Below are 20,145 nucleotides of genomic sequence, written 5' to 3' on the forward strand. Positions count from 1 at the left end.
TCTACAGACAAAAGTCATTAGAATTTACCACTAGTGAATTAATTTTGTCATAGGTCACTGGTACTTGCTCTTTCTATTTCTTCCAGTAATTTTCCTGACTAAAAATATCTGATGGTATATGTGTTTATTGATGCATATGATTAAGAAATATTGTAGTCTCAGAAACAGTGGAGAGATTTTTAATACTGTGCTTGGAGGGTGGGCTTATGAGCTAAAGAACATAATTTTCTATACTGTTTACTTGCAGAATTCTTGAGGTGAATCAGAATCAAAAGCAGGTGGAACAGGATATTAAAGTTGCCATATTTACACTGATGGTAGAAATAAACAAAAAGGGAAAAGCTCTGCTGCATCAGTTGGAGGTAATTTTATTTCTGTCATGAGAAACAAAAAATGTCAGTTTTTATTTTTTTAGAGTAAGATTAAAGTTGATTTCTAGTACTAGACACCTGTACCTGCCCTGTTACTCTTCCAAAGCAGAGAGATGTCTCACACAAGCCATATTTGTTTACTTATCCATGTTCCTTTTTTTGTGAGTTGGGTCTGTCTTCAAACCCTGTTTCTTCCTCCAGTCTTTTGCAGATCATAATCCTGTGTGTCGTGCATGAAAGGTCTTTCGGTCAGACAGCATGTTGAGAGAGATCGTCTAAAATTGATACCTAGAAAATTATTACCTCCAAGTGTGCTTAAAAAAACGTGTGTATAAAGAGGCACATATATATATACGAAAACATGTCAAGAGAAATGCAAATATGCACACAGAACCTTGATATCTTAAATGTGCACTGACTCACTTGTTTGATAGCTGCAGTCAAGGGGCAGGGGGTGCTTTTTAGAAGAGCTAGGTGAAACTACTTGATCATTAGGAATAACAAACATGAAAGCTAATGCATTTTAACTGTAAATTGAACCATTGGACTGGAAATGCTTTTCTGTTTGCAGACTCTGGCAAAAGAGCATCGGATGAAACTTCTGCAGCAACAACAGGAAGTGGCAGGTCTCTCTAAACAGCTGGAACATGTCATGAATTTTTCCAAATGGGCAGTTTCCAGTGGGAGCAGCACAGCACTACTGTACAGCAAACGCTTGGTAAGGTTAGAAATACAATCTTTGATTACTTAGATGTTATAGTTAGGGCAGGTACATGCACACAATTGTCTGTAACACCAAGGAATTAGACTTTTTAATGACTTCATATTACTTACATGTAGAATGTTTGTATGAAACTTTTTCAAATTTTTTTTCTCACAAATGTAGATGTAGAATGTTTCTAATAATTTAGCTTCATGATTCTATCCTGCTGTACTACTACACAATCAGTGTAGATCCACAAAAGTAGCAATAACTTATTTACTCTGAAATAAAAACCTTGTAGCTGTGAAACACAGCAAAATTGTTGAATGTCCTATGTTATTATTTGAGGTTCTTTTCAGTGCTTGTTACAGCTTCTAAGTTCAGAGAAAGAAGGTATTTATATATTCTGGAGTCTCATATATCCAGCATTTAATGTTTTTTTAAAAAAAAACATATTGCCTTGTTCTGTTAGGCTCATCTTCCACTAAGTATTCAAAAAATAATCTGCTAAGCTGATAAAAATGAAGCTGAGGCTTTTGCTTGTTCATGCAAACAGTTATGAAACGAATATTTCAACGCTATAACGATGCTTAGGATCTGAGTGCACATGGTCTCACTAGGCTGACTACTCATGAGGAACAGAACCACCAACACCCAAAAAAAAAAATCAAAAAAAAAAAAAAAAAAAAAACAACAACAATAAAAATGAAATTAAAAATACTGACATTTATCCAGAGGCTAGTAGATTGTACTTGCCAGATGAAGAAAATCTGTGGTAACGTTGAAGAGAGATGCTAGATCCTCTTTTTCCAGTTCCTATAATTGGAACACAAGTTCTCTTTTTCTTTCCTTATTTTCTCATTGCTTAGTTGAGAATCTGCAGGCTTTTTGGTGTATTTTATTTTAGACCTATTAATACACTGCTGGGAAGTAGTCCCGTAGTCTCTATAGGAGATAGTTCTATATTTGTTTTTTCAACTTCAAATGGTTAAATTCACTAGGCCTGCCTTATACTGCCGTAGCAAGTATTTTGAAATTAATCGGGTAAAAAGGGCATCAAACTGAGTCATGTTGTTGATAATTGCCTAGTGTTGCTACAATGACTTGTGCTATATGAGTAAGAAAAAATAGTATGTTGCAGGCATGTTAATCTTATAAACATTATACATCCTAAAAAAAAGACTATCTTAACCTGTAAAGCCTCAGAAAAAGTTTGAGAGAATTCATAAAAGAACACATAAAACTCAGGCTCCAGATTTTTTGCTGAAGATAGTGTTATTTTGGAATTGAGTAGCTAGCTTGTCCATGTACATCTGGAAGACCTGTTCCTGAACAGTGACGCATAGAGAAGCATATGAAGCTGCTGCTCAAGGATATCCAACCCCTTAAAACTAGGAGGGAGGAATACTTAGCAGACTTACATGTATGTTCAGCATTCCAATATGGAGGTAATGCCTGTACTCCAAGGAAATAGCATACTAAGCAGTATAGAAGGAATCAATTTCTTAGTCTAGTCCACCAGCATGAACAAAACGTTTTCTAGCTACTACCATTACTCACAAGAGGTATAAGTCTAATCATTATTTTATATACAATATATATGTGCACGCAACAGGAGAAATATATGGAACAAGCTGTGACAAAAGTAATTTGCAACTTGTATTGGTGACAGCAGAAAAGAGTAGGAATTCTACAGTATAGTATAATTGACTCTGGCAGTCAGAAATTTCCTAGAAATACTAGGAAATCTATATTCAGAATAGTAGGGCACTTTAGATTTTCCATGGTCATTTAAAACAAACCTTCAAAACACGTAAGTCTTGCTAAATGTTTTTGTATGTGGCCAAAAACTGACCTGTTTAAAGGAAAGAGAAAAGTAGGAGTAAAGTGTGAAGTCTTATAAAATTCCTACATAAAAGATAATTGGTATTATTTTAGGCAGATATGACCAAATAAGTCTCTTCAACTTTTCTAGGGAATTATTTGAGAAAAATCTGAGAGGAAAATGAAATTTTAAGGATATAATCGTAGAACTTGATAAGGTTTTTCCTGTATCTGCTGTTACTGTAAATCAGTGTCTGTGTTAGCTAGTGTTAGCTAATTCTAGTGAAATAATTGCAAGAAAATGTTTTTTTTTTTTTTTTTTAGTATCTAGATAAAGACTCAGGATTTGATAGAGCCTTCTGCTTGTGTAACCTGATCATAGTCCAGGCCTTCGGAACTACCTTTGGAACCAAGGAATTCTAAGAATGTGAAAATATCTGAGAATTTTCAAACAAATTTGTGAAATAAAGTATGATAATGCTCTACTGGACAAATTTTACAAAATTCTATTTTTTGGCTCTCTGAAGAGATGTTAAATATACTACAGAGGAAAACTTGTTGTGATGATACTTGTTGCTAAAAGGATGGGATACTGTTCTTTGAAAAATGAGTGGGTTAACTTAGGTTTAGTAATGATTATGTGAATCCCTTCTTTGTAAGTAGATTGAATGTGATGACTCAGTTTGTGGAAGTATATGTATCTCTGCAAGGGAGAAGAATTTTCTTTATTTTGTAGTTGATTGCTTTTTAGAGCTACTTTAGAAAGAAGAGAGATGTTGAAAATATCCCTTTTATTTGTTGTTTGGACAAGCTTTTTTTATCTCTTACACTCCAGATCTCGAGGGGCTTGTTCAAGGCTTTTTGTTTGTTCTTTTGAATAGTTCATATTCATGGCTTCAACCCCCAGAAGAAAAACTCTTGTTTTATTCTTATTCTAGATTACGTATCGACTACGCTATCTTCTCCGAGCGAGGTGTGACGCTTCACCAGTGACTAACAATACCATCCAGTTTCACTGTGATCCTAGCTTCTGGGCTCAAAATATTTTTAATCTAGGTATGGTAAAGTTTTATTAGCACTTTGGCACCTCGCTCCTGTTTTGAAAGCAGCTTTTTTTGTTAAGATGAATAGCCTCTGCACTATTTATTTTTAAAATTTTTTAGATTAACCTGCTTACCTGTAGAAGGCATTTGAAGTGTGTTGTGTTGAAAAAGTACTATTGATGAATACTTATGATGAAGTATTAATGAACTTCCCTTGTTTGAATGCTGTGTGATGGTGTGAAAGTAGCAGTTTTTGGTTTCCTGGGCAGTACATGTGACTTCTAGGTTCTGAAACAAGGAACACAATACATACCCCTACTTTATAACCTAAAGTTGATCTCATTCTGCATCTTCCAGCCCCTTCTTCTACTTCAATCCTATCTTCTCAAGCTGAAACCCACAGCAGCATTGTAACATGTTTAAGAACCCCTATTTGCTTCCTTGTCATGCTGAACAATAAGCCTTGCCAAAGTAAGATGAAGAGAAGGGAAGAATACCAAAGAAAAATAGAAGAACAGGAAAGAGAATATTGCTTTTGGGCAGTTGTCTTGTTTTTAAGATCATCTTTCCTGAAGTTGGGAGTGGACTTCAGGGTAAAGCATGTTTTTAACAGAATTGCCATGTAACAGTTCATCATCGGTACTCTGTTACCTTCTGGGAAGTTTTGCTCTAGTCTCCAAACTAGTGTTTGTATTTTTGTTTTACAGCTCTAAGCTACCAGGTTTTATGACACTCTTGAACCCCAGAACCTGGAAGCTTTGCAGGTAGTCCATTTGTGTGACTGCCTGAAAGCCTCTGAGTTTAATGGAGATAAGCATGCTAGGAAGTCATCAGCTTCAGAGCAGGAATTAAAACTCAGGTCTTTTTAGGATTTTGTGACGGCTGTTGTATTTCCTTTCTCTCTCTACTTCTAGCTTGATGGGCAGTTTTTATTTTTCTGTTGTATATAGAATGCTTTGGCAGATACCTGTGGGACCTTTTCTGCCTTTTGTCATAAATTGTTGAGGGATTTTTTGAAACAGCAAAAATCCCATGGCTTGCTGTAGCTGAGCAAACCAAGCTGCCAGGGCAACTATGAGAAGTTCCCATGACAGTGTTCCCACATCGCCCAATTGAGGAATTCAGAAAAATATTGTTACCAGTAGCTGGCTTCAAGGACAAGGTCTATGTGACTGCTAATCACAAGGGGGTTGTTTTCTTGCAGGTGGGGTTGTTTTCTTGTAGCTTTTTGTCTGAGTGCTTTTGACCAATAATCTTGTGTGAAACACTGTCCGCCCCTGTTAAGTTCACTATAAAAGTTAGGCTATTCGGGCAATAAAATGGAGCATGATCTGACTCTGCTGGTGTCTGTCGTGCTTTCGGCCGTGCTTCCTGCAACAATAAATTAGTCAGTTTTACAGATGTACAGAGAGGTGCAAATCACAGAATCACAGAATTTAAATGTATGCTTCTCTACAAAGGCAGAGAAACAGTGTTATGGCAGCACTTTAAGGCAAACATGTTTTGTTTCTCCACATACCAGGATGCTGGATGGTAGCAAGGAAACTTTAAAAGTTCTTTGTAAATAAGTTTACTTGGAAAAAAAAAAAAATCAAAAGTGAATCTGCTTCTGGAAATGAAGTGTCAAGCCATATGGTGATGACTATGTGAGCTGCTGCTGAATTGAAAAGATGTTTGTTGAGGGGGGACTTTCTTCTGTGCATTTTTTTGCTGTGGGTTTTTTTTTTTTTTTGGTTTTGCTTTTTCTGTGCTTTTCTCATCAAATGAGTCTTTTTGATCAGCTAAAGTCTGTTCCCTTAATTTCTGGAAAGTGTTATGTTATAAATGGCTCTCGTATTTACAGCATAGGAGTTTTTATAACAGTTTATCTACTTAAGTGATAGATAAAACCAGGTCATGTTATATCTATCTGGTTTTGGAAATTGCGGCATTCAGGCTGTTAAGTTTATGATAAGACAGGTTCAATTTCAATGAATAACCTATATTTAAGAACCACTGAAGGAAAAAAAAATGTAACAGTCTAAGTAAGTGCTGTGGTTTAACTCTGGTAGGCAGCTAAGCAACACCTAGCTGCTCACTCCATCTAATGGGATGGGGGAGAGAACTGGGAAGGTAAAAGTGCAAGAACTCATGGGCTAAGATAAGGACAGTTTACTAGGTAAAACAAAAGCTGCGTGCACAAGCAAAGCAAACCAAGGAGTTCAGTCGCTGCCTCCCATCGGCAGGCAGGTGTTCAGGAAAGCAGGCCTCAGCACGCGGAACAGTTTCTTGAGAAGCCAAACGCCATCACCCTGAATGTCCCCACCTCTTCCTTCAGCTCTTTACCCCAGCTTTTGTTGCTGAGCATGACACCACATGTGGGACATCCCTCTGCCTGGTCTGGGTTACTTGCTCTGGCTGTGTCCCCTCCCAGCTCCTGGTGTACCCTCAGACTCCTCGCTGGTGGGGCAGCACGAGAATCTGACAAGTCCTTGGCTCTGTGTAAGCACTGCTCTGCAACAACTGAAACAGGTGTTACCACCACTGTTTTCATCAAAAATCCAAAATGCAGGCTTCTATGAAGAAAACTACTGTCCTGGTTTTGCCTGGGATAGAGTCAAAGAAACGAATTGCTCTGGGAAAGACTTGTGTTTTAGTCAGGCTGCATGTTACTGGCAGGGTGATAGCATCTGTATACTATTGGGATAGCTTGCTTATGGATTTCAAAGTGTATTTAAGAAAATACAGTGTTTAAATTCCATAAATTGTACATGACCCCTAGTTTTCTAGAATAATGGAAGGGAATAATTCTCCTACGGTAACTTTGGGTTAAGTAGCTTTACACAACAGATGTTAATTACTTCTTCAGAAGCCTTTCTAGAATTAGACTTGGAGAGAATGGAATAGCAATGTGGTATGGGTTTGGTGATGGTTGGCTGTAGTACAGTTGATACCATTCTTTGTCAAGGTAATCCGTTTTCTAGAGAAAGACAGTAAAATTTATCTGTTTTCCTTCATGCAAGAAAATATATGGGGAACAGTTTTATTCATCAGAATTTTTCTCTGCTTGTTTTATGGGAAATTGCCTAGACTTGTTATAGGCTTAGTGAGGGCTATTAGGCAATAATAGGTTGGTAGGGTTTTTCATTTTGTTTAACATATCTAATATATTTGTTAATAACTGACATGGTAGCAGCAGAATTAAAATGTATGCAACACCCAAATTACTAGGTGTCAATATGAAAATAGTACAGCTTCTAGTATTCTGTCCTGCTCTGTGCTACAATATGTTGGCTGGCCTAGACTCCCTCTGTGTCTATGCACAGCCCTTTCCTTTTTGTGTCTAGCTAAGGAACTAAAAGGATGCTTCTTGCATAGCTTCTCAGCTCTTGGGTTGAAAAAGAGGAATATAAAATGCACATTGCATTTCCTCCTCCTTTGGATAATTTACTCAAAAATGAGTCAGGTCAGACTGCACAGGATCCACAGAGACTTACAGATATGGGAACAGACGTGGTAGTGGGATGTCAAATTCTGCCAGGACAGGGATTGTCAGACTGTCCTGTGGTGTGCCCACCTCAGGAGGTGAACTCTCCTAGGAAGCAGTACTGAATCTCTGAGAGATAAGGGAACTTGTTTATCCCCCTCTTGTATTGAAAAGCTGTTGTGTGCAGCCCTTCACAGATCATTGGAATTTTTTAACTTTAGGTCTTGGATGATAACTTTCCATACCTCGCTCTGTTTTAAACAAATTATCTTTCTTTTTCATTTCTTTTAAAAACAGCATACTAGTCCCTTGAGTCTAAATCAACATCTGTTCTAGTTGGAATTCGTTTTTCTTGGGTATGGTAGCCAGAGTTTTACATGAGGGTTTCATATAATTGCGCTATATGTTTCTTCAGATAAAATCTCTCACTTCGCATTAGTGTCTAAAAGTTACCTGTCTAGTCAAGTTTTCCTATAAATCAATAGAGCGAGGAAACACTTCCTGGAGTTGCCCATCACATTCTGGAATTGGGACTGAGTATCAGGAACTGAATACCATTTGAATGTTCCATGATGCTGACTCCGAGGCAAAACAAAATAAATCACAAACCTTTAAGTATGGTAACACAGTTAAATTTTTGATGAGATGATCAGATCAGGATGTTCTCTCCTCTCCCAGGGAAACTGTTCCCTTGTTCTTCTGGAGATGCCAGAACACTTTGCTAGGGGAATCTACATCACAGAGGAGGCTGCAGTGCAAGGCAGTTTGCTAGTATCTCCGTTTTCTGCACTATAAAATGCAGCCATGTTTTTGCCTGGAAGCAACGCAAATGGAGTCCTTATTTAATGTTTACCCATCCTTTGTGTTACAATAATGAGTGATGACCTTATGGTATAAAAAGAAATATTTGTGAAAAATAGTATTCTAACTGCAATATTTTAGTATTCTTTTTTATTTTATTTTTTAAACCAGGTTCTCTGGTAATAGAAGATAAAGAAACACCACCACATATGCCCAAGAGCCCTGTGATGGAAACAAATCTGCAGCCAGCAGGCAACTTACCTTCAAACCAGCTGTCTAAGTTCCCAACGCAAATAAACTTGGCTCAGCTCCGACTCCAGCACATGCAGCAACAGGTTATGGCTCAGAGGCAACAAGCTCAGCGCAGAGCAGGTCCAGTAGGTTTACCAAATCCAAGAATGCCTGGAGCTATGCAACAGCCTCCTGCTTCTCATCAGGTAAGATATGACTATTTCTAGAGAAGATTATTATTTTCCACGTTGCTGAAGAAGGATATAAAGAAATAAATTAGGTCTAGATACAGAATTGCAGATAGCTTCATCTTTAGCTGATGGCTATATGAATTGGCTAGGGAACATGTTCTTTACTGAGCGCTGAATGACGATTTTAAACTTGTTTGGTAGAATGTGTGGTAATGCTCAGTCTATTACTGTTGAGAAAATAGTATCATATGGCTTCCAACCATATATGGTGCTGAGCTATACATTCTGTTTTGTCAAATTATTATGAAGTGAATGTGTCATTCACACACACAGTTTGCATGGAACTGTGGTTCTTCCATATGACTTTCAAAATTGGAATGTTCTTACTGGCTCTTGTGACATATCTGCATTTATTATGTCAGAATGATTCAAAACTGTATACTAGGTTTTGTTTTTAATTTTCAATGTGTTGTGTGATCATTCAGATAAATGGAGTGATACTCTGTTTGCATTTAATGTAGATGCTTCAAAAGTGAAGGACATTAACAATTTCTGGAACACTGAATTGATATCACCTAACTTACAGAATTTTTCGTCATGCAGGCACCTCCGCGCTTGATTCATTTTCAGAATCATAGCCCTAAGTCCAATGGTTCAGCTCCTCCTGCACAACAGATGAGATTTCCCCCAAGTCAGAACCTACCAAGGCAAGCAATAAAGCTCAACCCATTGCAGATGGCATTCTTGGCACAGCAAGCTATAAAACAGGTAGAGTTTCTTTCACATGCTGTGTAAAAATAAAACATGAAATGTGCTTTATATCATCTTACTTTTGTATTATGTTTCAAGAGGGCTTTTCAGTTGGAACAGAGGCTGCTTTCTTCTCTGTGACAAGATACCCACGGTTTTCTTAATGAGAACTGTCAAGTTTCTTTCATTCTGACAGCTCTAAACTGCTACGGAAGTGAGCCATTATGTGTGATGCATAGGTGTTTCATTCTGTCTGCTATTACTGTGATCTCTGGCCATTTATGCAAAACTTAACGAGGACATGACCTATATATGACAATCGATGAATAAACAGAATGGTAAATCCCAATATTTAGCGCAATGGTAACAGCTTTACTAGAAACCAGGTAAAAGCTTGACTAAAAAGCCATAGCTGCAAAAAAACAAAACAAAACAATCAAACAAAAAAACTATTAACATGTGTTGTTAGGTATTTTGAAGGAAAGAGAGGATCATGTTGCCAGAGACGAGCAGGGAAGAATCTGGTTTGTGACCTGAGAAGTAGAGTAATACCATTCATAATTGCAGTGCTTATGATGTGAGAGAACTAATTTGAACTGAATTGAAGAAAGCTGCATAATATCTAAGAGAACCTATAGAAACAAACTAAATCAGTTCTGTTGTGAGCATCTGAAAAGAAGATTGGCCTGTCTGCAGGCCTTTCTTTCAAGTGTTTTCATTATCTAGTAATGTCTTTCTTGAACTAGAAACCAGTGAATAGAATGACTGACTAGAAAGGAGTTGAGCCCGCAAATTTGTCTGCAGTTGCCATGAAATTGAAAACTGTGTATGTCTACATGAGAACGAAATTTAGTCCGTACACTTTGTATCATGTTGCTAAATGTATAGATAGATGGAGATACATATAGCATTTCAATTTCTTAATCATTCTAAGTTGTTAAGGGAAGCACAGCATCAAACACTTAATGGTGTCCAAGTGACAATATAGCTATTTACTTAATAAAAGTACTGGAGCAGTTGTGCATTCAGCCTATTAACTGTAATGCTTTTATTTCACTGAAATTGTTACATTCCTCCCACAATACTGTCAATGCAGCATGAAATATTAATAGATACTTAAATTCAAAGCTGTATCTCAGTGTTAAGAATTCACATTATTTCTTCTATTCATAGTTTTCAACTACTTGTCATCTTTCCTTATCTTGTAAGATTGGTCGCTGAAATTAGATAACTTCAGAGTAAATCAGGATGTTAAATTTGAATTCAGTTTACTGAGCTAAACTGCTTGTTTAGGTGGTGAGTTAGAACCAGGATGTGTACTGTATGTACTGGGGGTAAGGGAAAGTGAATTTTGGATATCTGTGAATCATCTCTTTTCTTTTTAGTGGCAGGTTGGTAATGGACAAACTTCAACTGCCACTTCAGCTGCAAGCAACATAACATCTACTCCATCCAGTCCCACAGTCACTAGTGCTGCGGGATGTGATGGGAAGACATATGGTGCTCCTGTGATAGACTTGAGTTCTCCAGTGGGTAGCTCCTACAATCTGCCATCTCTTCCTGATGTAAGTGTACCGTATGAGCAATGTTTTATGGCTGCTATTTTGAAGTCAGTTTGAATGTTTGTAAAAAGTAGAAATCCTTTTAGTTTTAAAATTCTTCTTCTGCTTGTCATAATGAGACAGTTCCAGGAAGCAACAATTCAGGATTGCCTATATACTGCTGACAGTATTCAGGACTGTTCTGGGGAAACAGCCAGTAGGACTACTACGAAAAATAGCATTCCGGGTTGTAATTGTGATTGGATTTGTTTATTTGGTTGCTGCCTATTGCACCTCCCCCCACCCTTCCCCTCTTTTATTTATACTAACAAAAATGTGTTGACTTAGATTTCATTTACCAGTTACTGGCTGCTGACGGTATTTCTGGTAAACTTATGAATTTGTAATATATTTCTAACTAATTGGAAGTGCTGTATTAGGTATTGAGTGTTGGCATAATCAAATATTTGTTTTCTCTACCTTTTGTTGGTACTTTTCTTCATATATCCTCTAACATGCATGTGAGCAGGTGGTAGGGGAAGCATCATGAGATGATCTTTCCTAAAACTTCTAAACTTCTTCCATTTTTCTTCTGATTGGTCCATATTTGTTAGAGGTCTGCATTAGAGCTATCAATCTCTATTCAGTTGATTTTTCTTTCAAATAACTTCTGAGCCTATTTCTGTGGTCTAAAGTTTTAGATATCTGAAATGTCATGTTTTTCTAGTCATAACTTGCTGTTACTATATTTCTCCCCTGTTCTTCCCAATAAAATCTTAGATAAAAATTTTCTATTTTTTAAAAATAGAGTGAAGTGATATCACAGTATGTGTCAGAGTAAAAAGATGAACTACAGAACACAGTAATGAAAGTATGGAATCTGTAAGGCATTTCTACATTTTTGTTCACAGTATCATTGTGAACTCTTCAACTTGTATATGGTTATGTTTATGCTACTGAAGATACATTGCACAAATCACTGTACGTGTGTTGACCTAGCAGAAGCTTCTGCATCCCCTTCTGAGAAGTCTACCTTATAAACAAATTTATTTCAGTAGTCAATGCAGTTGTTACCCGTGGATTTGTGATGTGTCTGGGTAACTGAGAAAACTGAAACCAAGGTGATCTAATTTCCGATCAAGCATGATCTTATGTATTAAAAAAGAAACACACACACAAAAAAAACCTAATGTTTCAAAATGTCGTTTTTCTTTATCAAACCAGAATGTGTAGTCTGTATAGAAAGCTAGAGTAATAACCTTGGACCAGGTTCAGTTACCTGGCCTGGGCCGTGACTAGAAAGAACAAGTGTTAACTTGCTGTTTTTCGTGAATATGGTTGGCACCAGCCCAGAAAGTATGCGGGGCAAATGTATCCTTAGAGCATCCTTTAATGTTGAACAGGACTGCAAGAATCTCAATGGATTAATGGGTAGTTTTATTTCATAGATTAATGCGTATTGCTTTTAGAGTATTTTAGAGTATAGAATGTAAGCATGTTGAAAGAGGGTGTGGAGATTAAAAAAACATCCATATCCTCTTAATTCAGTATATGAAAGCTACCTACCTGTCTGATGTAAGCTTTCTCTGTAGCTGATGGCGGAAAGAATTGCACTTCCAGAATCATCTCAGCTTAAAATAATGTTATGGATCACCGTCCGGATTTGGCCATTTCTCTTTTCAGTGAAAGCAAGATGATCAGTTTTAAAGTAACCACCTCACTTTTTTGGTGACTAAAGCTAGGTGAAGTGCATTTTGGTCTTCACAGCGAAAAAAGCACTATGCCAGAGGCGTGATTTTTTTTTTTTTTTTTTGGTTCCATGTTCCCCCTCTCCCAAAACTAACTGCTTCCCCTCTCTTTTCTGCCTTTTAGATTGATTGCTCAGGAAACATCACACTGGATACCGTTGCAAGGAAGGATGGCACAGCAGAGCAGAGCCAGGCAAAACCCCCTTCAAACAGAACTGTGCAGTCACCAAATTCATCAGTACCATCACCAGGCCTCTCAGGTAATTGGATTGTGGTGCAATTTCCTACTTCAGTGGCGTAATGGAACAATCTAAAGTGGCAATGCTAACACTAGCAGAATTAATTATTTCTATCAACAGCAAGAAATACTAAAGTGGAGGCAAAGTTGTAGAAAGCCTAACAGGAGGTAAAGCTGAGACAATGTTTTAGTATTGTGAACAAAATTAAGTGGCCAGATCTTAAAAACATAGTAGATCTTAGCAAATTGCAAATGCAGGTGTATCCATAGGAAACTGTCACTCCTGGGTGTGAGAGCCTGAGTTCCCAATACATTCTCACTCAATGTTCATGCCCTCACATGGCATTCATGTGCTCAGACAGATCAGCTCAGACAGGACAATATATTCAGACACCCACATGAACAGAGATAGCACAAACAGCCTGCTAATGTTTGTCAGGATCAATGCTGAGGGAAAATGTTTTTCACAATTCTTTGGCTATCTGGGGCTATCTGGTCCCCAGACCCTTGGTGGAGTGGGGGTGTCTCTCTCATATCTGCCTTGCTCTTCTCTTCCACCCTGTCCTGAGACTTCATCCTACTTGCATGCAAATATGGCTTAACATGTTTTAGCAGATCACATAACTAGTAGTTAAAAATAGATTTTAGTAAGTTAAGATTAAAGAAATTGCAGTGATCAGGTATAGGAATCAGCTAGGCAAAAGTACTGAATTATCAGCCTGTTTACATGCAGTAGGCCCCTTTTAAGTCCTCTTCTTTACTCTATTATTTTCCTCTTACCCTCGCATGATTATGTCCTGAGATATGTGTTAAATAACAAGGCAGGAGAAATTTGACCAAAAACCTGCATACTTCTCCAAGTCACGTATCAGGCTTGGCATAGGTACATATTATGTTCTAATCTGATTCTTCTGTCCTAGGAGGCGTGAGCGTGACAAACATACACCCTCCAATTCGTTCACCCAGTGCCTCCAGCGTTGGGAGCAGAGAGAGGTAAGGAAGTAGTAGGAGAGAAGAAAAGTGCGACTTCCACCTCTGTAGAACATGCTTCAGTCTCTTCTGTCAATAATGAATATAGAAGTTAATCTGCCTAGCCTTCTCTGCTAAAAAGACCAGATCTGATAGTTATTAAAACAACCTTTGCTGTCTAAAAGTATTAATACATTTGTAATTTACTAAAATACATCTAAAAACATATTAACTCTGTAAGTGATGGCTAGGTTGGCTTTATTAAAAGAATGCTCGTTATAAGGCATTTAAATTCAGAAAAATCAGCTAAAGGGAAAAAATTGCGTATTGAAGGTCCTTGTGGAACTATAAAAGTCTTCAGATTTAAGAAACTGATATTATAAAAACGGTTATTAAGAATTTTCTGGCACATCACAGTTAGTTAAGTGAGGTCTAGATATCTACTGAGAGTCTACAAAAATGTTTGTATCCCTTAGTGATGGAATACTAATGAACAAATAGGTTTACACAGTGTTGTTTGAAGAGAGCAGATCCATTAATGTGTTCCAATAAATTAGGGCATACATCTGACATGAGATTAAATTTTCATGCAGAGAAAAAATCAAATGACATTGATTCTACTTGAACTGGAAAGACAGATGCTTTTTTAATATGATACTTTATGCTCTATTCCATTTACATAGTAAATATTTTGTAGGACTCACAACATACAAATATAAACTATTTAAATGTTTTTCACAGAAGTCCTTTACTTGCATTAAAAAACGTGTTTCTATCTGCTGTTGCTTGATTTATTTATTTTTGACATAAAGTTATTGTTATATAGTAAAAAATCAATACGATGGCATTTTTGAGTTTGGTTATTCTGTTTCTATTATGAGTAGGCACATGAATGAAAATCGAATCTAGTTCTAAAAGTAGGGCTCTAGTTTTTCTAGAGCTATGAGGTTGTAGGAAATTCTTCCAAGCAAATGTAAATGTATGTAATTTATCTAGTTTATTTGCTTGTGTGGTTTACAATGGTCAGCTCACATCTGGGGAGCTCACATAGACTTTCCCCAAGATGTAACTGCTTCTATTCCAAAGTGGGGTGATGTTCAGTGGAAGTGCTTTTGTGCATATGACCTAAAAGAAACTGAGATTACTTGCAAATCTTCTACTAACGGGAAGTAAAACCATGAGTAAATCTGCACTTCTGAAACCAAGCTGTTATTGTGTTTCCATTTTTGTAATGCCTTTTAAAAGTATATTAAAAGGAACAAACTTGAATGTAGTATTCTATGGAAGTAATACTGCAGTGCTCAGGATTCAAAGAGACAAAATGAATCAGCATTCTGAAGTCTCAGAAAGAATCAGTGTACCAAAGATGTACAGTTCTGACATAAAATTTCCCTTTTTGCCTTTTTTTTTTTTTTTTTTTTTTGTCACTTACAGTTCTGGCTCTTCCAGCCGGCCACTGGGAGCTGATTCTACACACAAAGTCCCCGTTGTTATGTTGGAGCCGATCAGAATTAAACAAGAGTCAAGTGCGCCAAATGAGAACTTTGATTTCCCAATTGTTATAGTGAAGCAAGAAACAGAGGAGGAATCCCGGCCCCGGAATGTAAGATTAATAAAGATCTCTCTTACCTTTGGGGAGAGTATTTTGTGTTTCTGGGGAATAAAATAATTTACAAATATTCTGTTGGGGACTTTTTTATTCGGGGGAAAACTGAAAAGCTGAAAGTATTGACGTAAAATGAAGAAGTGAAACTCAAAATCGAACTATTTCTTCTACCAATTGTGTTAACTGGTGTGATCAGACTGCTTTTATCTGCAGAAAAGCTGGGAAAGCAAGAAATAGCTTACAAATATCAAATTTTCATTTGGTGCTAAGAAGTGTTTCTACTAGTGAAGTAATATACATAAGTAGCATTGTTTTGATGCTTTTGGGCATCAAATATTAGTTTTATTTTTAGTTTTATTGCAGGAGCAATGTTTAAAATGCCAGAAATAGCCTCTCATAGCTAATTTATTGTGTTTAAGTGCCTGTTGCTATGACACGATAATTCTTTCATGGATATTACAAGTTGTATGGTTGCCACCATACCATATAGATGTGTTATTCTGTTCAGTTTACTCATTAGGGGCATATAAAATCATATAAGTAGCATAATAAAGCTTCTTTTACTTCTCACAGACCACCTTTTCAAGAAGCATACTTACTTCATTGCTGTTAGATGGCAATCATAATTCCACTTCTGATGAAGCTGTCATAAGAACAGATGCACCAGACAGCACAGATGATCAACCAGGGATACTGCTGGAGAATACAACCACTGGGAAGTCAGGATGGATAGGCCCCTCACACACTGGGGAGGGCAGAAAAGAGGATGACCCCAATGAAGACTGGTGTGCAGTATGTCAAAATGGAGGGGAGCTCCTTTGTTGTGAGAAATGTCCCAAAGTATTCCATCTTTCTTGTCATGTCCCTTCGCTGATGAACTTCCCAAGGTAACTATGACCCCTTTAATTCCATCTAAACTTGCATTAAGAGACATAAGCTTTGTATTGTGAAACCTACTACAAGAAGTTTAAGCCTCAAAGGAGTCTTTGTCATCTTTGAAGTCTTGAAGTCTGCAGTTTTATTAATTGGTGAAAATTGGAATTTGCATTGAAACTTCAGTTTAACTTTACTGTGGCTGCAAAATCTGTAATAAAACTCTTCAATTATTTGGCAATTAAGGAAGATCACTTACATCTAGGGCATCTGTTATTATTAGCTAAGGTCTTAAAATTAGGCCACAGAATTACTAGTCTAAATTTTTTAAGGCCAACAGAAAAAGGTTTACATTTATTTAATAATTATGAAATACCTAAAGAAAAATCTAATTTAATACAGTATTAAATATATTTACTAATGCTAAATATGGCTATATGCCAAGCATGGGATGTAGTGTGTGATATCTAGAAACATCGCATTCTGTGTTGAAACAAGTAGTAGGCTTTCTTGAGAGGATTATGCAAAAGTCCTACTCAATTCTTTGGGTTTCAAAATTCAGTCTTAAATAGGCTGTTAAAAGCATTACCGGCGTTTGCTTCTGGAATGAGTCTCTTTGATAAGATAAATGGCATTTTGTGATGTTCCAACTTGGAAACACTATGCAATAAGCTTATTAGTATTAAAGGATAAAACATTTGTCATAACATGCTCATTGTTTAATGCTTTTATGTAAATATTAGGCTTTCTTATTAAATATCAGCATAGTTTTCTGGGATGAAACATTTGAATAAAAACTTAATTTTGTATAGTTATCATCTCTGTTTATGTGCTTCTCTGAACAAGCATATTTCTGCAAGAATATCTACTCTTTAAAAATGTTTCTACATTTTAATGTTTTTTTACCCTTTGAAACTTCAGAGTTATAGAGCTTTTTTTTAAAAAAAAATAAAATGATATTAAATTACAGCTTTGTACCGTAAGAAAAATCCGGCAAAGTTACAGTAAGCACTTCAACTAATATTTGTGCATGTCTGAAGGGAGGAAAAAAATCCTTGAGGCAGCAGATAATTTCAAACTCACAAGACTTTGTTTATGTTAAAATGAAAACTTCAGAAATAAGTCTTCAAGAGTTCTCATTTTCCCTGGATCATTCTATGGAAACTGAGATGATGATGTCTGGAGAGCAAGGAAGCCAAAAACAACTTCTCTGAAAAGTGTTCGGTGTTGTAAAGGTGCATACAGATATAGGTTCCTGGACTTCAGAACCACATTTTAGCTTAAGTTTCCTCCTGGCTCCAGATTTTTCTTCTCATCTTCATGGCTTTTTTTGCAACTATAATGGTACATTTCACAAACTATGGTCTCTTAGGATTAGTTCCTTCAAACACAAAAAATTCCTTCATCATGTCAGCATCTCAGTTTACTCGTGATTGCCTTTTTTTTTCTTGCTTCAGGTGGATAGAACACTTTCCTATATAGATTCACAAGGTCTCTGCATTTGTTTCCCTTCGCACCAACCCATCACATTCTTCCTGATTCTTGGATATTTGAATGTGCCTTCTCTCTATCTTCCATGTATTTCCTGTATTATAAGATCTTTAGATGATGACTTATATCTATTTTTGTACATCTGTCACATCATTTCTTTGATGCTGGTCCAGGTACAGAGGTGAAAATATCAAATAAATCTGCTAAGCTAAGACAGGAGAAGGCAAAAATCTCTTTGAAGGGAAATGCCATTATTCATTTCTGTATAGTAAAGCTAGCAGATGGTGGAAGATTATTCTAAATAAGTACTAGTAAGACTTTTTCTTTTTTAAAATATTGGAAGTCTTCTGCCTTACTATCAAAATGAACTGAAAGGTTCTGAAGAAGCTGTTTTCCATTTCCAAAGCTCTTATAGGATCTCTGAGTAAGTACTCTCAGTTAGGTCCCATAAATGGTTATTGCTGAGTTGTCTACTATATAAAGTACAATTCAGCCCTCTTGTGGTTATCTGTAAGAGTGCAAGTTCTCCACAAGTCTTTATTCTAGAGAACTATATTAAAAGCATAGACTCTTCATAGGGTTTCTGAAACATAGAGATGTTCACGAATTGTATGAGAGAGTCAGTGAACGCAGTCACCTTCCAGAACTAGTTTTGTCTTGTTCATATGTTGTCAATTACATCTATTGGGTATTCTTAGACTGTAATTGATAAAATCAGAAATAGCTGAAAGCTTATTTAGGGATTGAAGAATATCCAGTTTTCCAAAAGAAATTTTGTCTAGGTTAATCTGGATACATGATAGATAAAGCTTGTAGAGAGAAAATACCGTTCTTGCTATATAACACTTAACACTTTTCCTTCTGTTTGGCCAACGTCATTTGTCTGTAAATGAATTCTTCAGTCTCTCAGTAGTTACAAAGTACAACTCTTAATAATGCTTTGGTTGAATTCTAGGAGGTCAAAGTTTTATGAACTTTTCAAAGTTTTGTGAACTTCTGTGAAACTTTTCAAAGGAGTGAAAAGTTTTAGCAATAATAAAAGTAGACACCATTAGTCTTACGACAAACCATTCCCCTGTTGTTGAAAGCCTTTTATCAAGAGTGTGCTACTTTTATCAAGAGTGAGGCTAATGTATCTGTCTGTCTTGTTTCTGTCTGTCTTGTCTTTAGTGGGGAGTGGATTTGTACGTTCTGTCGGGATTTGTCCAAGCCAGAAGTTGAATATGATTGTGATAAACCCACTCACAGCCCTGAAAAAAGAAAACTGGAAGATACTGTGGGTTTGGCGCCAATAGACCGCAGGGTAAGGATGAGTCTTGCTGCTTTTTTGTACTATGACATGCATGCATTTAAAACAAACAAACAAAAATCAAACAAGTGATGGTAAAAAGGATAAATAACTTCTTTAATAAGCTCTGAGGTTTTAGCAGCCTTCATGTAAACATGCTGAACAGCACATTCTGAAAGTCTGAGAAGTGCCTGTGGTCTGACGCTCTGAACTGGGGCTGCATTCTAGGAATTATTGAGCGCTGTTTGTAATAGTGACCTAATGCACAGTGACCTTGCCTTGAGCAATTTTTTCGTTGTGTTTTTTAGCATAGATTGACTTTATCAACTAATGATTTTTGTCTTTAAAGCACTTTATTATCATTCTTTTAAAAAAGCTATGTAGCATCTCTCCTAGTGAAGATGCACAGATTAACAAAAGTATCTGGGAATAATTTATATCAGTTTGAAACTCCGAATACTCTGGTGGAAAAGTGTTGAAGACAAACGAAAACCAAACAAGTTACCGTAATTTGGTTTTGCCTTAAACCTCAGAGTTAAACAAAAACAACTTGTGCCTTTGAGCAGAAGGTTGAACTGCTTGCCGGAATGTTTTGGATTCTTGATTTTTTTTTCTTGTTTTTTTATTTTTGTTGGTGTCTTTTTAATTTTTTCATATCTCTTTGTTGCTTTATTAAAAACTTATTTTAAAACAATTCTGAGGTCTATTGGAAACTTCAGCAGTGTTTTACTTGGTTCCTGTTGGCAACCTGTGTAAATATACTGAGATGAATATTGTATTTGGGAGCTTAGTCTACAGGTAGGGCCATTGTTTGCCTTTGCAGTCTGGAAGGAAAAAAATAGCTCTGTTCGTATTTTGCTTTAAATGTAAGTTACAAGTCTTGTAAATATTCCAGTGAAAGATCAGCAAGCATAAAGTCACAGAAAACTATTTTCTGAATCTCTTCCCAAGCTCAAGATCCAGTTTAATATACTTGGGTACACAAAGAATAGATTTTTCCTCACTGCTAAC

General features: G+C 36.6%; 1 protein-coding gene across 2 annotated transcripts in view; it reads left to right on the plus strand.

The window, feature by feature from the left end:
- Positions 1 to 20,145, plus strand: part of TRIM24 (tripartite motif containing 24) — a 63,350-nt gene that overhangs the window by 36,329 nt on the left and 6,876 nt on the right. For both annotated transcript variants that reach the window (XM_084532439.1, XM_084532438.1), the window contains exons 6-16: positions 248 to 362; positions 943 to 1,089; positions 3,837 to 3,954; positions 8,380 to 8,645; positions 9,234 to 9,398; positions 10,766 to 10,945; positions 12,794 to 12,929; positions 13,828 to 13,900; positions 15,311 to 15,479; positions 16,056 to 16,369; positions 19,017 to 19,149. In XM_084532439.1, coding sequence (XP_084388565.1) covers positions 248 to 362; positions 943 to 1,089; positions 3,837 to 3,954; positions 8,380 to 8,645; positions 9,234 to 9,398; positions 10,766 to 10,945; positions 12,794 to 12,929; positions 13,828 to 13,900; positions 15,311 to 15,479; positions 16,056 to 16,369; positions 19,017 to 19,149 — 1,816 coding nt within the window. The remainder of the gene's footprint in view (positions 1 to 247; positions 363 to 942; positions 1,090 to 3,836; positions 3,955 to 8,379; positions 8,646 to 9,233; positions 9,399 to 10,765; positions 10,946 to 12,793; positions 12,930 to 13,827; positions 13,901 to 15,310; positions 15,480 to 16,055; positions 16,370 to 19,016; positions 19,150 to 20,145) is intronic.

This window comes from Aythya ferina (assembly GCF_964211825.1).
Source record: "Aythya ferina genome assembly, chromosome: 1".
Taxonomy (NCBI): domain Eukaryota; kingdom Metazoa; phylum Chordata; class Aves; order Anseriformes; family Anatidae; genus Aythya; species Aythya ferina.